The sequence below is a fragment of the Lynx rufus genome, unplaced genomic scaffold (assembly GCF_022079265.1).
Source record: "Lynx rufus isolate CCGP_SWC_20201006 ecotype Redwood Valley unplaced genomic scaffold, mLynRuf1.p SCAF_5, whole genome shotgun sequence".
NCBI lineage: Eukaryota > Metazoa > Chordata > Mammalia > Carnivora > Felidae > Lynx > Lynx rufus.
In genome coordinates this window covers 96,925,422-96,940,406 of record NW_025814867.1, presented here as the reverse complement: position 1 = coordinate 96,940,406, position 14,985 = coordinate 96,925,422, and the positions used below count along the sequence as shown (strand labels likewise).

At 40.5% G+C, this 14,985-nt stretch overlaps 1 protein-coding gene across 2 annotated transcripts in view; it reads right to left on the bottom strand.

Moving 5' to 3' along the window:
* Nucleotides 1-12,817: 12,817 nt before the first annotated feature.
* LSAMP (limbic system associated membrane protein) overlaps nucleotides 12,818-14,985 on the bottom strand; it is a 646,514-nt gene continuing 644,346 nt past the window's right edge. For both annotated transcript variants that reach the window (XM_047100231.1, XM_047100232.1), the window contains one exon: nucleotides 12,818-12,979. In XM_047100231.1, coding sequence (XP_046956187.1) covers nucleotides 12,882-12,979 — 98 coding nt within the window. In that variant the 3' untranslated portion in view covers nucleotides 12,818-12,881. The remainder of the gene's footprint in view (nucleotides 12,980-14,985) is intronic.

Here is a 14,985-nt window from a genome sequence, read left to right as displayed (position 1 = left end):
TTAATAGATGCAGAGGGAGAGCTGTGCATCTTTCCACATTTTACCACTGGTCATGCATGCCCTGAGACAGATTCTTTAGGTCCTAGAATGTGTCTACATGATATGTGAGCATAGGGCAGAGAAATGTATATGTGTATGCCTATGTGTATTTAATTGGCATGACCCAGGCCTCCTCTGGGCTCATTTCTTTCTGGCTGGGCTACATAAGCCTTTAGGCCTGGCTAAATTGGTTCAGGGCAGTGCAGATGGGCCAGGCTGCTGAGAGGCAAAGGAGGGAAGGGTCAGCCAGACCTGGGGAACATGTTTCTTAAGAGCTTTTTCAAATACACAACCCAACTGTCTTGCGAGTAGGAAGTGTCTCCATTCAGGTGCTCCCAATCCTTTCTTTGGTGAGTCCTCTTGGTTCTGGGAGGTTTTGTTTTCTTCTTTCAGAATTTACTGAAGTATTTATGTATCTGGGTGAATTGATGCTACTTAAAGGCGTTTCGATCTCAAGACTTGCTGATATAGAGCCTGGGAGTTTACATATTAAGAATAAGGCAAAAACTGAGCAATGCAAGTTACACTAATTATCTAGGACCCAGGAAAGACTAAAAGGACAGAGAGGTTTATTTAAAATCCAGGGATTTGGAATCAAAATGTTAATGCAGTAGAGGCCTGTGGATGGGGTGGAGAGGGTCCACCGACAACTGCCTGGGATCTTCTAAAGATTCTTTAGCTGGAGCTTCATGGGGCCATAACCACACCATTTCTCTTGACGTGACCAGTGTCCTTCCCCATTCCTGAGTTTCTGATCAGGGTCTGTAACCAGAGTTCACTCCTTGTTGATTACACGTAGGGGGAGTTATCACACAGAGTAATCTTTATTTGCAGCAAATAAGGAGATGGTGAAGAAGAACTTCCAAAGTGGTGACTCCCCGAGCAGGGTGAGTGGATTCTTTTTATTTAGGGTTTCGTATGCGGTACCCAGAAAGGAGAGTTTTGTCATCTTGTATAAAGGCAGGCATATTTGGAAAGCTTGCCTACAAGAGCACCCTATGTGGTGTTAATGAAGCTTGGGCTCCTCCTCAGGAGGAGACTTTCACATTATGATGAAGCAGAGGTAAATGCCAGATAAGAAGGGGCTATGGGCATGCTCCAAGAACCCTTATAAATGGGATGGGGTTTGGGGCTTATTATCTCTGGTAAGAAATACAGGGTTTGGCTTGTTCATAGGCTGGAATCATTTCAGTTGACCTTGAGTCCAGGCTTCTGTTAAAACAGCTAGTATAGGGGCGCCTGGGTGGCGCAGTCGGTTAAGCGTCCGACTTCAGCCAGGTCACGATCTCGCGGTCCGTGAGTTCGAGCCCCGCGTCGGGCTCTGGGCTGATGGCTCAGAGCCTGGAGCCTGTTTCCGGTTCTGTGTCTCCCTCTCTCTCTGCCCCTCCCCCATTCATGCTCTGTCTCTCTCTGTCCCAAAAATAAATAAACGTTGAAAAAAAAAATTAAAAAAAAAAACAGCTAGTATATATTTGTTAGTAGTGTTTGAAGACACAATAGCTGATGAGGGAGAAACTGTTCTCTGAAAAAAATAAGGTTTAAATTTTTTGCTAGTGTTAACTTATTAACCCTATGGGTCACGATTTTAATCCTACAAAAACAATTCAAGAATGTACATTGGGTAAATCTTTACTTTTGAAACAGCACTAGGAGTTTTACCATTGATTTATTATCTCTGATATGGTTAGCTATTTCCTGGCTTGGTAGAGACTGCTAGTTTTTGCATTCCATTTGTTCTTTTAAATCCTTAACTGTTGAGGTTTTTGCATTTCTTTGTAATTCTAACACTTCCTAGGAAATTCTGTGAGAAGTGTGCTTGGGCAAGAAGACCTGGTAGGGCTCTTCTCTGGTGTCCTGGAAGTTATGTCTTGTCTTTCTTTTTCCAGGGACCCTGACTCTTTCTGCTGACAGGTCCATTTCTGGTGTTTGCTTGCACTGTTAGGAGCATCCTCTCCATGCAGACAGACTGGAGGTGGAAGTTCTTTGGGCCAGTATGTCTCTAATTGGATCTGGGAGGCCAGACAGGGGCAGGCAGGGTGAGCAGGTAGAACGACGCAAAGTAAAGATAACATGGCCAGTTGAGAAGTCACCCAGCACCTTCTCATTGAGAATGTTTGGGTCTGTAAGAAGTGACTAAGTTAGAATACTTCCCCTCTCCAGAGTTCTCACAGTTCCCAGGGTTTGCTAAAGATCTTCAACAGGTTGAGATTTTGGGGCCAGGAAGTAGAGCTGACTAATGAAAGTCTACCCCAATGTGCCAGTCCAGGGAGTAGAAGAGAGTAAGTTATCAGGAAGAGTGGAGAAAGGGCCTTTTCCTCTTCATACTGAAGACCCTTAATTCTCCAGTCTTGGGCTTACAGGCAGCCAAGTGTTCCATGTTTGTGTAACAATTGTGTGTGTGTGTGTGTGTGAGGGAGGGTTCTGCCTTTTGTTCCATAGACTTGAGTTTAGAAATCTTCCACCAGTGTCATGAGATTACAGTGATTGGTAGAAAAAAAAAATCCCACATGTAGTGTATTGTTAGTTGCACTGAACATAATTCAATTCTATTTTGACAAATGTTGGTAAATTATTAGCCTTTCACTGTGCTAGGTCTGAAAAGATCACAAGACTGAAAAAGTCATAGCCCTTTAATTAAGAGGTTAACCTGGGTGGCTCAAGTCGGTTGAGCATCCCACTCTTGATTTCAGCTCAGGTCATGATCCCAGGGTCATGGGATCAAGCCCTGTGTTGGGCTCCATGCTGAGTGTGGAGCCTGCTTAAGATTCTCTCTCCTCTCTCCCTCTGCCCCTTTCCCCTGCTGGTGCTTCTCTCTCTCCCTAAAAAAAAAAAAAATAAAAATAAATAAATAAATAAAATAATTAAAAAAAAAAAGGAGTTTAGATTCACAGACTCACCTTCTTCCCAGCTCTCAGGTGTTGCTTTGAACATGTTTTTAAATAAATGGATATAAAGGGAGTAGAAAATGGGGTATACAACAAAGAATTTCTTCTGAAGCACTCAGAAGGCAAAACCTCCAGGTGGTATTAACTTTCTAACCCTGTAGCTTTCGTGGCTAAAAGGAAATAAAATCTCAAGCCAGTTAGGGACAATGCTATTAGAGACTCCAAATAGTTTTTTATAAGATTGGAAATGGGAGGAATATAATAAAGACTGGCTATCCTTTGCCCCAGGTTCCTGAGAGGTAACCTTTAGTTCCTTAAAATTTTCCAAGTGGTAGGAGAGTTTCTTTGTTATTCATGTTGGGTCCCTGGAGCCACACCTGATATTTCATGCTAATGAGGTAAATTCTGATGGGCCCCTAGTGTATGCCAATGAGGGATGGGGCTTGGCCATGCCACAAAGACCAGTCCTGTAGTTAGAGTACAGGGGCTTTGAGTCTTGTGGTCGTGACATCAGTCTGACCTCCTGGCAAGAGAGGGGTCCTGGAGATGGAGTTTGGCTGTTCATACAATAATTCAATCAATCGTGCCTAAGTAATGAAGCTCTAATAAAAACTCTGTGCACCAAAGCTTGGATGAGCTTATCTGGTTGGCCACACTCTGGGCATTGTCACACATTAGTATGCTGGGAGGGTAACGTGTCCTGATTCCAGAGGGGAGAGGACAAAAGAAACTTCACGTTTGGGATTCTCTCAGACTTTGCCTGAAGTGTCTCTCCTATTGGCTGGTTCCAATTTACATCCTTTTGCTATGATAAAACTGTAATCATAAAGATAATACTTCCCTGAGTTCTGTGTCATTCTAGAAATTATTAAATACAAGAGGATAGTGGGAACTGAATTTGAGGCGAGCTGATCAGAAATAAAGGTGGCTTGAGGTCCTTGACCTTGTGGCTCGCATCTGATGTGAGAGCTATTTTGTTTGAGAACTGTGTCTTTAACTTCGAGTTTGGCAAACTCATTGAAGAAGGGCATTTTTAGAGTTTTACATAAAATCAGTGGTGCCTGGGTGGCTCCGTTGGTTATGTGTCCAACTTTGGTTCAGGTCATGATCTTGTGGTCCGTGGGTTCAAGCCCTGCATCGGGCTCTGTGCTGACAGCTCAGAGCCTGGAGCCTGCTTCAGATTCTGTGTCTCCCTCTCTCTCTCTGCCCCTCCCTCACTCACTCTCTGTCTTTCTCAAAAAATAAACGCTAAAAAATTTTTTAAGTTTATTAAAAAAATAATTTTATATAAAATTCAAATTTGGGGAGATTAGGCCCTTAAACTGTCTCTTTAAAACAGAGGGGTTTCAGGGGTTTTGTTTCTGTCTGAGACCCTTTGCTGATTATTGAAGCTGATCACTAGTGCTTGCTCACCCTCTCCCCAGCCACCCACCCTGATTCTTGTTTTTTCTGACCTATTTTGCCTACTAAGAGTCAAACTTCAGACCCTCCCCATCACCTTCCCCATGTATACAATTAGCCAATCTCACGTCTTTGGATTGTGGATTGCTTATTTCTCATTTTCTCTTGCCATCTCCTGTCTGTCCTGTGCAATGCTGTAGGAATTCTATGGAGATTTGGAAGCATTTTGTGAAGGGAATAGCTCTCAGTAGGAATAGAAAACAAACTTTCTTTTTCATAAGTAGAAAAAGATAGGTGACTTTAAAAGTAATTTTATTCCTTCCACTGTTATCAAGTAGGATCTTATTAAAGTGAATCCTTAAAGATACCCCTGCTATGGAGACTTTAAAGAAAGAATATAAACTCCCTAATGGTTTTTTGGGGACCATGTCCTAAGATCTCTTTCAAATCTAACAATATGGAACTTCTTAATGGTTTGTCTGTAGCTTCCCAATGGTAATTTATATTCATTCTTATGATCCCTTAAGGGAGAAAGAGAAACCCGCAGAGAATCTCTTTGCTTAGATGAGGACAATTTTTGTAAATACCACATTCCTATCTGTGATAAAAGAGATTTGATAGCCTTCCAGTGATTCTTCAGTATTTTGTCCACCCCTTCCTCACATGACTTGCACCATCATTGGCTTCATTTCCTGTCTTATTCATGAAAACCTCCAAGGGGCAGTGCAGTCAACCACAAGATCACTGACTCAGTTCAATGAAGACACATCTCCTTTTCACGTTTATTTCATTTTGCTTTAAGATCACAGAAGAGCAGAGCATTCATACGTGTAAAGTAACAGAAGAGAGAAACAGAATTTAAATACATTTTAAAAGAAAGGAAAAAAAAGCTTTTTTTAATTTTAATTTTTTTTTTTTACACACACTGCGCTTTTTATTTTCCTTCACAGAGCTAGTATCCAGGGAAAAAATCCATCCAATAAACAAAAATAAACTTTGAACAACAAAAAGCCCAAATAAAAAATGGCCATGTGTTTGTATCATCAAGGAAAATTTCTGTTTATGTCTACAGGGCTGAAAAAAAGGAATATATTTATATATATATATATATTTATATGTATATAACACTGTTAATAAGGAGAATTCTAACCAAGAGCAGGATTTATACACCCTTCAGTAGAGCAGTGAGAAGGAAGGGGTGGAGGAGTGTGGGGGGAGAGAAGGTGGAGGTTTTGTCCCGTGCTTCTCTCCCCCTACATTTTTTTTTTCCCTTTAACCTTCCCCCAATCCCAGTGAATACTTAGGGAGCAGGACCTGGCCATAATCACCAGGATGAACCATTTACATTCTCTGGTGAAGAGCAAAGACTTAGGGAAGTGGGTCCAGAAAAGGCTACAGATAAGCTTAGAATTACTGCCACGTGCCATGAAGCTAACAGTTTCGTATATTTTCTTCATTTTGCAAGAAGCAGATTTTTACTCTGTGCCTGGCTTTACATAGAGAAGGCTTGTACAGAGAAGAATGTAGCTGTAAGAGTAGATCCAGGAGCACCACTCAAAGAGACACCTCTGAAACAACCATGGAAATGGGGAGTTGTCCTATGGGCAGGCCATTCATCCATTTTAAAAAGCTTCCTAAGTAGTCTAAGCACATCACATACCCTCATCTACATCAAGTGATATTAATGCCGGGAAGTCATGAATAATCCCTGGTCCTCAGTACATAAGAGACTCAGAGTCTTTCTGTTCTCCTAGGCAATGAATGAAAAGCTACCGTTGGACAGATGCTAAGTTGAGCCTCCAGGATAGTGTGGGGCTACACTTTGATGGGTTGAAACAAGTGGGCTTGTGCTGAATCCATCCAGAACATGGCACAAGAAAGCAATTCCTCATTAACAGCCTGAGAAACATCATTTCTGTATGCCTTCTTCTCAGAGAACTAAACAGAGAACTTGCACATTTGATTCTGGCCTTCACAACAACTCTTACTATATTCAATTCTGTAACCTCCTCAAGTGTGTTTATTTTTGTCCTATTTTCAACTTGTCATCTTTAAATGGTATCGACTTGTACTTTTTAAAAATGAGGCTTATTTTCTCTCCATCTTCTTGCTTGACTTCATAGGCTATAAAGTCAAGTTTAGGGAAAACTTTTGCCATGAGAAATTCCTTCCAAAAACAAAATGCATTGTCTTGCCTGTTTCTCACAGAACAGCCTTTTAAACCTGCCTGAGACCACATGCTTACTACCATCAGCACAAGCAAAAAGTTTTCAACGACACACATTTACTGTAATGCACTTGGCCCAGCATGAGAAAAAAAACTGACGTTTCCTGTCATATGCACAACATCCTCACTTGTTCCATGCATAACACTCAATCTGGTTATTTCCCTTCTTCTGAAAGGTTATTAGAAGAGAATTCAAATGTTAGATTATATATTATAAGGAAACAACTCCAGCTATTTCAGTGCCTTCAGTATAATCTGGATGTGTCCTTTCTCTACATTGCTAAGAAGTTTTGATCAGAAGAGAATTTTAGAACCAGTCCAGGGACCCTGTATTCTAGAAGGTTTGGCTTTTGAAATGGAGATGATGGAATGATGGTTCTGAGAAAGGAAGCTGGTATAGAGGCCTACGTGGAGGTGATACACAGCTGCTTGGAATAATCAGCTGAATACATCTTATATGATTATTAAATTCTTATTCAGGATCAGAGTTTAGAGATGACAGAGGTCTTAGAGATGTCATCCAAATTCCTTACTTTCAGGATGAGAACACCAAGTCTCAGGAAGGCTAAATGGCTTGCTTGAGGTCACCTAAGCTTGTTTGTGGCCAGACCCAAGGCTACAGTCCAATTCTTTTAACTTTCTGCTTGACCTTAAAGTTGCCATTTATCTTGGGTAGAGGAGTGTAATGTTTAAGTGTAATGTTAATTTGACCTAAATTTCTTTCTATAACCGTCCATGCAGAAAGTTCACGTGATCCTCCCCAAAGTCATCTCTTTGATGACTTTTTGTGGTTGTTCAAATTGTAGAAACTCTCTCTCTCTCTCTCTCTCTCTCTTAAACACATCAGACCCTTCAGAAAGACCCTTCAGAATAGGTAGGTCTATTAGATTAAGTAAAAGTAGTTATTTCCTAGGGTAACTTGGCAAGATGTTTCTCAAGGATAGAACATATTTCTTATATCCCACGATTTCTTAGAATCAAGATGGCAAAGAAGATTTCCTGATGTCTTTGCTCGATGAGAAATAAAAACAGTAATATTTTGCTCACCACGCTGTGGGTGACTTGGACCTATTGAAAGAAGCCATCTTAGATGATCGGTAAGAAGTAACAAGAAGACACTGGGAATAGATGCAACAGACACATGAGCCCTTAAAACTCCTTCCTCTTTATTTCCTCATTTCCCTTGCTTTGGGGTCAGGTGAGACAACTATGGCTGCAGTTGGGGGAAACTCCACTTAGTTCCTGTGGGAACAAAGAGGTGGCCTCCTGAGGCTTGAGCAGGATGTGAACCTTTAATAGTTCCTGTGGGTCTACTTCCTTTTGCTGAGGCAACCTTCTTGTTTGGGACATTAGTCATCCTCCTTCCCATTCTGACCTGTGAAATGCTTCAGTTTTTATTCATTTTTATTTGATTTTTTTTCTTTAAGATTCACAGATTTAGCTGAACTTGGGCACTGCATGAAAAAATGAAGTTTACATCATTTATATTATGTACATAAACTAGTGATTTACATTGATTTACACATGATTGGTGCCTAATTTATTAATCAGCACACAGTATGTAAATGCACTGAAAGGAAATCAAGATTTTAAAATAAGTTTTCCATAATATCCATAAACATTTGCACTGGTGTAAATGTTAAACCTAAACCTAACGTTAACACCAGCTTCCTTGCCAAGAGGAAAGTGATGTACATTGCTGCGTGAAAACAAATTCTCTCTTGAATTTCAGTTGGCCACATTTGACAACACAGCTACATGCAAATGAGAATAGTTTACTTCTCTTCTGCTAGTATGCACATAAATGTAAACTCCATTTTGCATTTAGTGAGATGTTTACAGATATAATGTCAACTATGACGGAAAATTTACATCACTGGGGCAAATGTAGTCTTTGGAAGAGAAATATTTTAAGTATGTAAGAAAGAAGAAGGCTTCCTGAACTGAATTTACATTTCTTAATTTAGGGTCCTATCTCACTATTTTTGTGGTATGTCTCACATTTGTCTTCAAAATATTAATAATTTTCATAGGTCAGATATAGCACTGCACTTATATTTCTATAAAAAACGATAGTTATTGGTGACCAAGACTAAATCCAGGCAAATAAGTTATGAAGATGAAGAGAAAAATAAGGCCATGGTTAATCCCATGGAACTTGGTCCACAAACAAATTCCTTTTAAACAAATAATTACAAAGTGGAAAAAAAATGGGGCTCTCTATCTTTCTAAATGAAGCATAGCTCTCTTTTTTTGACCAGATTCAGTTCTTTTCTTCCTTTTAAGTTTAAACCATCATTCTAGATTTGTCTTATAATACATACAATATTGTAAATATAGCATCTGTAAAGATAAGATTAAAAAAAATACATACACATATATATTATTTTTCCACAAATAATTCAAGGCCTGCAAAAAACAAAAGGAGGGATTCTGGGAGACAAGTCAATAGAAACAGTCAAACCACAACCAACCTGGGGATGGAAAATGTGACTCTGGAGTAGTTAAGAAGCTAACAACTTGGTAGGTAATAACTCAAATAATTTCATGCTGAGGAGTTTAGTTTTTGTGTGCAAAGGAGGTAAGTCCATTTTTGGAGGAGAAACAGATTTTTGTTTCTCTCCCCAAGAACATGAAAATCACGAGTACTTTTACAAGGTCTCTATGAATAGCCCCAGTTGACTGAATATGTAGTAAAAAATGCCCATGGCAAGGGAGAAGTCTGTCTGACTTGGAAGAGAAGGCAAAGGTCAATAGGACATTTCTTCCCCATGAGAAAGCACAATGTTTCCCCTAAGCCTTAGTTCTTTTAAGGGCAGAGGGATTTGATGTCTCAAAACAAGTAAGACTTTCCTCCAACAAGGCAACACCTTCTGATGAACGATTGCACAGAGGATATAATTCTGCAGTTATAAAACCTAGGATAGTTCTCATTCTTCAGGAAGTGCCCTTGGTCAAGGTCATTTCTGCATTTGTTAACTGAAGGTCGGATCTAAGGATTTTAAGAATGGTGGAGTGTCGTTTTGCATACAAAGGACATGAAAGATATTAGTCATTCAGATTAATTGATGAATTTCGCTCCTCTCATGGTATTGTTTTCAACCAGTTGGTTCTTTTCAGTGCAGGGTTTCAAGTTTTGACTACCAACGGACAAGATTCTTGAAGGGATTTATAGCAATATGATGAACTAAATTCCAAGAAGTCCCACGTTCAGACTCAATTTCTTGGTGTCAGTCCTCTGGCTCCTGCCTTTTTTCTGACCTTCCTCCAAACTATGTTCTCCTCCATTCTTCACATTGCTTAGAGACATTCTCAAACCTAGGAGATTTCTGGGGCCAATGTTTGCTCTGAAACAGGAGCCAGGACAAATGTTTTTAAATTCCCAGATCCTGCCAGAGATATATGCAAACACCACAATATTCAATAAATGTTTAATTATGTTTAATATATGTTCCATTATATTAAAACTCAGGGAACAAATGGTGCTGACAAGGCAGACATTCCTTTCAGTGGAGAAGCTCCTTCCATAAAACCAAGACCTTGTCCTTATGATAGGGTGGAGACGATAAGAAATCTAGGTGTATGATTAAAATGTGTCACATGCCACAAGGATCTGTTCCTGAAACTGATACTAAACTGAACTAACTCCTACTACTTTTCTTTTCTTATATATCTTTAAATTAGCATGAGTTCCTCTTAAGCTTCCACTTAGGGATGTGACTGGCTCTTCAATATATGGGGAACATTTATCATCAAGGATGATAAACTTATATTCCTGTACTAAGACCAAAATGTTAGAGAAATCCCCGATTGTCAATAAATTGATGCTGGATAGGAATATGGCTCACCTTCCCTATATTTTAGTAGCTACTTTCTTGGATAAGAATTTCTGTCCTATGCCAGGATCTGCCACAAATACTCTTATCCATCCTCAAGCCCAATTTGTTTGCCCTTCTGTTTCATGTCTAAGCGGCAAAATCACAAAAGAAGGCTGGTAATAAGCTTTCTAAAACAAACAATAGAATCCCCTAGAACAGATTTAAAATGTTGCTCATCAAAGAGATCATTACCTTCAAAGACAAGGCTCATTGCCAAGAGCCTTTAATTAATAAATTCTATCAGAAATTTCAAATCCTCCCCTTTCTTTCCTTCCCTCTTTCCTGTCTCCTCTCTTTGCCTCTCCCTTCCTCCCTTCCTTTCTCTTTCTCTTCCTTTTTCTATTCGCAGTTAGGAAGTTTCCTGTTTTATAACATGTGACAGCTATTTTTCAGGTTCCAAAACTAGGTGAGGTACCATATTTGGCTTTTCTGAAATACATTCAGTTATGACCTCAGCAATAATCTTCTGTCTTTTCATAAGTTGAGCCACTTCCAATGCCTCCTATAGTCTAAGCGAAAGCAATGGTTGGTTTCCTGACAAAGATATTTACAGCCAGCTCTCTCTGCAAACCTTTCCTAAGAACATCCTGGTGCTGCAGTGATACCAAATGTTGTGGTATGCATACAATTTCTGCCTAAATTATTACAAGTTTCCCAGATCTTTTGATTAAGGAACTAACATTTCAGATGACTCTTGCTGATGTAAACTCAGACATCATATCCCCCATAGTATCTTTCAGGAACTAGAAGCCAAAAGTGAGCAGGGAAGGTGGAATATATCCCAGTGGCCTGGCCTAGGATAATGATGAACCAGTATGAACAATGGTACTGCAAACATTACCAGTGGGGCAGAAGGGAGATCGTGCAAGCCACCAAGTAAAGTATTAGCTTGCAACATCAGGACAAAAATCTGCAAAGGAGCACAAGGAATGGATTCTTTCTTGTTATGGTCAATGCTCTGCACAGAGCTCTGCCCACATCTCCGCAAGATGAGTAGGGATGTGGGCATCTGTCTACTTTTCATGCCTTGCTCACTCTCCATATAGGAAACAATCTCTGCTCAGGGGAATCCATGGGCCAAGTGCAGTGTTAGGTGAAGCTCAGGGAGGGGGCAAAACAGAGCTGCTTAGGATCTCCATGTGGCTCATCATCCTTTCATTGGGAGTTAACACTTGGAGACCTTTCTGCTTCTTGGGATTTACTCAACACATGCTACTCACTCCTGCAGCAAAGCAGGTCCAAGCCTGCAAAAAGCCAGGAAATATATGAATTCCTCAGACTCATGAAACAAGAGTGAAATCAGAAACCTTCTCTCCTAGGTCACCTCATTGACGTCACTGATTCTTTCTACTGTTTGCTCACCCCATCAATAGTAGGCACTTTCATTTACAGTGATATTCTGAGTGACTCTCGACTGGGTTCTGATGATTAGACTAGGAGGAATATGAGGTTCTGCCCTTAAAAGGGGCACAGCTTGGTGTGAATACACACTGATGTCATGTGACAGCCATGGAGGGGTGCTGGGGGGCTCTGCTCCATGCTTGCTTCTCCACCATGTCCCCCAGCAACTTGTCACAGCCGCGTCTCACAATTACAATGCGGGACAGTATCTACAGCACAATGAGTCTATGTACACATGGACCATTCCCTTGGCATGCTTTAGAGAGAGACACACACGCTCACATACTTGTATACCCACGTGAGAGCGAGAGGCTTGAGCACGCACGCACAGTGGAGAAAATTAAAATGGCACTTCCTAGCATTTGCGGCATGACTAGTGCTGGGGGGGGGGCTGTGAAGAGAAGCAGCAGCCAGGGGGTTCGGGGGAGGGAATAAAACGGAGTATCAGGGATGGATGTGGAGGAGATAGAACACACTGAAGGGGGAGGAAATGGTCTTAAAAGTTGGGGAGATAGTGTAGGCAGGAAAGCCAGATAAAGGCTCAACACGGATTCCAGCATGGATTCCACTGATAGTCTGAAATGGCTACAAGTCAGCTCAAATGAAAAACAGAATAAAAAGATGATGGAAATATAGACACCAAAGGCAAGACCTTAGTTTTTCTTTCCCCACAGATGAAAAAGAATGAAGGAAGGATAAAGTGTGTGTGTGTGGGGGGGGGGGGGGGGTTAACATCCATCTGATACTTCTTCACTTGTCTTATTTTTACAACATCCGGGTGTCCTTAGCATGATGTGGTCTTTGTATAGAATACATTTGCATCGATATACACATATCCTTGTAGAACTTTTCCCACCCTGATTTACTGAAATTTTTATTGATGGACTTATGTATTTTCTTCTTCGTTTTCTTATTTCCCCCTCCATTTATAAACACACAAAGTTGTGAAATAAACAGTCTCCCCCCATCTTGCTCTCTCTCTCTCTCTCTCTGTATCCTGTGTAACGCATTTTTGTGTGTTTTTTAAATTATTTTAAAATTTTTATTCTATTAACATTTGCTGAGAAGGCAGAGCAGAGATGCTGCCAGCAGCCACAGTGGTACGGCCAGACTGATGGATCCATTTATTCCTCTCACCGACCCAGGCCCTGCAGTGCAAAAGAGAAAGAAAAGAGAAGTTACATTCAGCCCGCTGTATGTCACAGCTGACTGCTGACAGTATCAGAGGTAAGAATGGGCTGCGCCTCAAAGTCAGTGCTTGTATACAGCCCAGGAAGGGCTCACAGTCTTTCCTAAATCCTTCTCCTTGAGTTCTAAGTATCTCAAGGGGTATCAGTGGTTGAAATACATTTGAATACAAACTACTCTTGCTGGAGAAGGCTATCGCTGATGTGTCTGCTGGTGCAGCGGGCTCCTCTTCACCCAACCTCTTCTTGCATGCTGTGCCCTGCATAGCACTGTGATGCCAGAACTCATTAAGATTCCAAGCACTGGTGAGGGTCCTTCAGCAGCCAGACACGGGCTCCTCCAGCTGATTCATCACAGGATCTCCATCAATAAAACATAGAGCCAATCCGAAACTCTCATTTCTCAGGGGGAAGCAGTAATTATTTATTTGTTAATGGGGAGGGGAACTGTTTCCAAGGAACATTTATGGCTGGATGGCACCTTAGCTGTATGCTAGAAAATAAGTCAACTCCTTGTAGAGTCTTAAGAGGTTGCAGGAGATCATCTGGTCCAAATTCTTCATGTGACACTTTAAAAACTCAAAAGCAAAAGCAACCACAAAAACCACCACCACCAGCAGCAGCAAACCTAGAGAGGTTGAGAGGCAAGTCCAAACCAGAAGCAGAACTGAGATTTGAACGTGCCCAGAATTCACCCTGGAATGGCAGTCTATGTTGTTTCCCACTGTCATCCGAGTTTTCCCAACATGGATACGATTTTGGGGACATGGGTCTGGATCTAAGAGGGAGATGGGAATGGAGAGGAAAGTGGAGAAGGGATTTGTGTAGACAGAGAGAAGAGAATTGGGGCAGAAAATGTGGGTCCCATGAGCTTGTCCCTATGCTTTGTTTGCTCCATTTTCTCCTTTTGTATAGTTCTGTTTGTATAGATCCATTACAAGAAGAAAATCTCGGTATTTTTCACAACAGAGATTTTTAGATTTAAGGTTGTATGCTTAGACAATGATGTTCAAAAGAGAAATCAACGTGACTAATTATGGGTCACTTTGCAGTTCTGAGGTCACATATGCAGATCAGTGTGTGTGAATGAAGGTGCATGTGAGTGTGCTGTGTGCCCATGCGTGTTTAAACCTATGATGGTTTTCAAGTGCAATAGAAGCATCCTCTGGTGTGCACATGTTTCCAAAATTGCCTACAACTATATCAGATCAGATGTAAGATAACAGGGAAAATGTTGAATTCAAGAATGTTCTAATCTGTGTTCTATATAAATAATAGCAACAACATCAACCGAACAAAACCAACAATTACACAGCACTTGTTACCAGGTACTGTCAGAAATGCTCTACCAATCTAAGCATATAACCATGCTATGAGGTAGGTATTATAATGGACCCTTTTCCACAGTGAGATAATAAGAGGCACAGAGAGGTTAAATCTACTGCACAAATTCACACAGCTGGTGAGCAGAGGAGCTGAGGCTTTTACCCGGGCAGCTGGCTCCCGTCTTTGCCCATCACCACTACAGAGTGGTTACATGGGGAAGGAGTGCCAGCGAGTCTCCTGACAAATCAATTTTGGGTTCGTTTAAAACAAGAGCCAGAACAAACAAAACAACACGGAGGCAACCATTATCTTGGAACAAGTGATTTTCAATAGAATATTTTTTACTAGAATGTCTTCTTGAGAATATTAAAAACATTACTTAATATAAAAATATGAAGATATACAAACTGTGAACAGCATAGTTATAAAGTAAGTATAAAATAAGTATAAAATATAAAGTATAAAACATAGTATAAAATAAGCTTTATTATCTGGAAAGCTATGGAAATGCAGAGTAAACAATTTAAATATTCAATCAGTCAATTCTGCAGTTTTCTGAATGGCTGTAGGATCATATTAATAAAAGACACTTTTGCTACCTTCATGTTTTTCATGAGGAATTTAGGCTCAAGAAGATTATG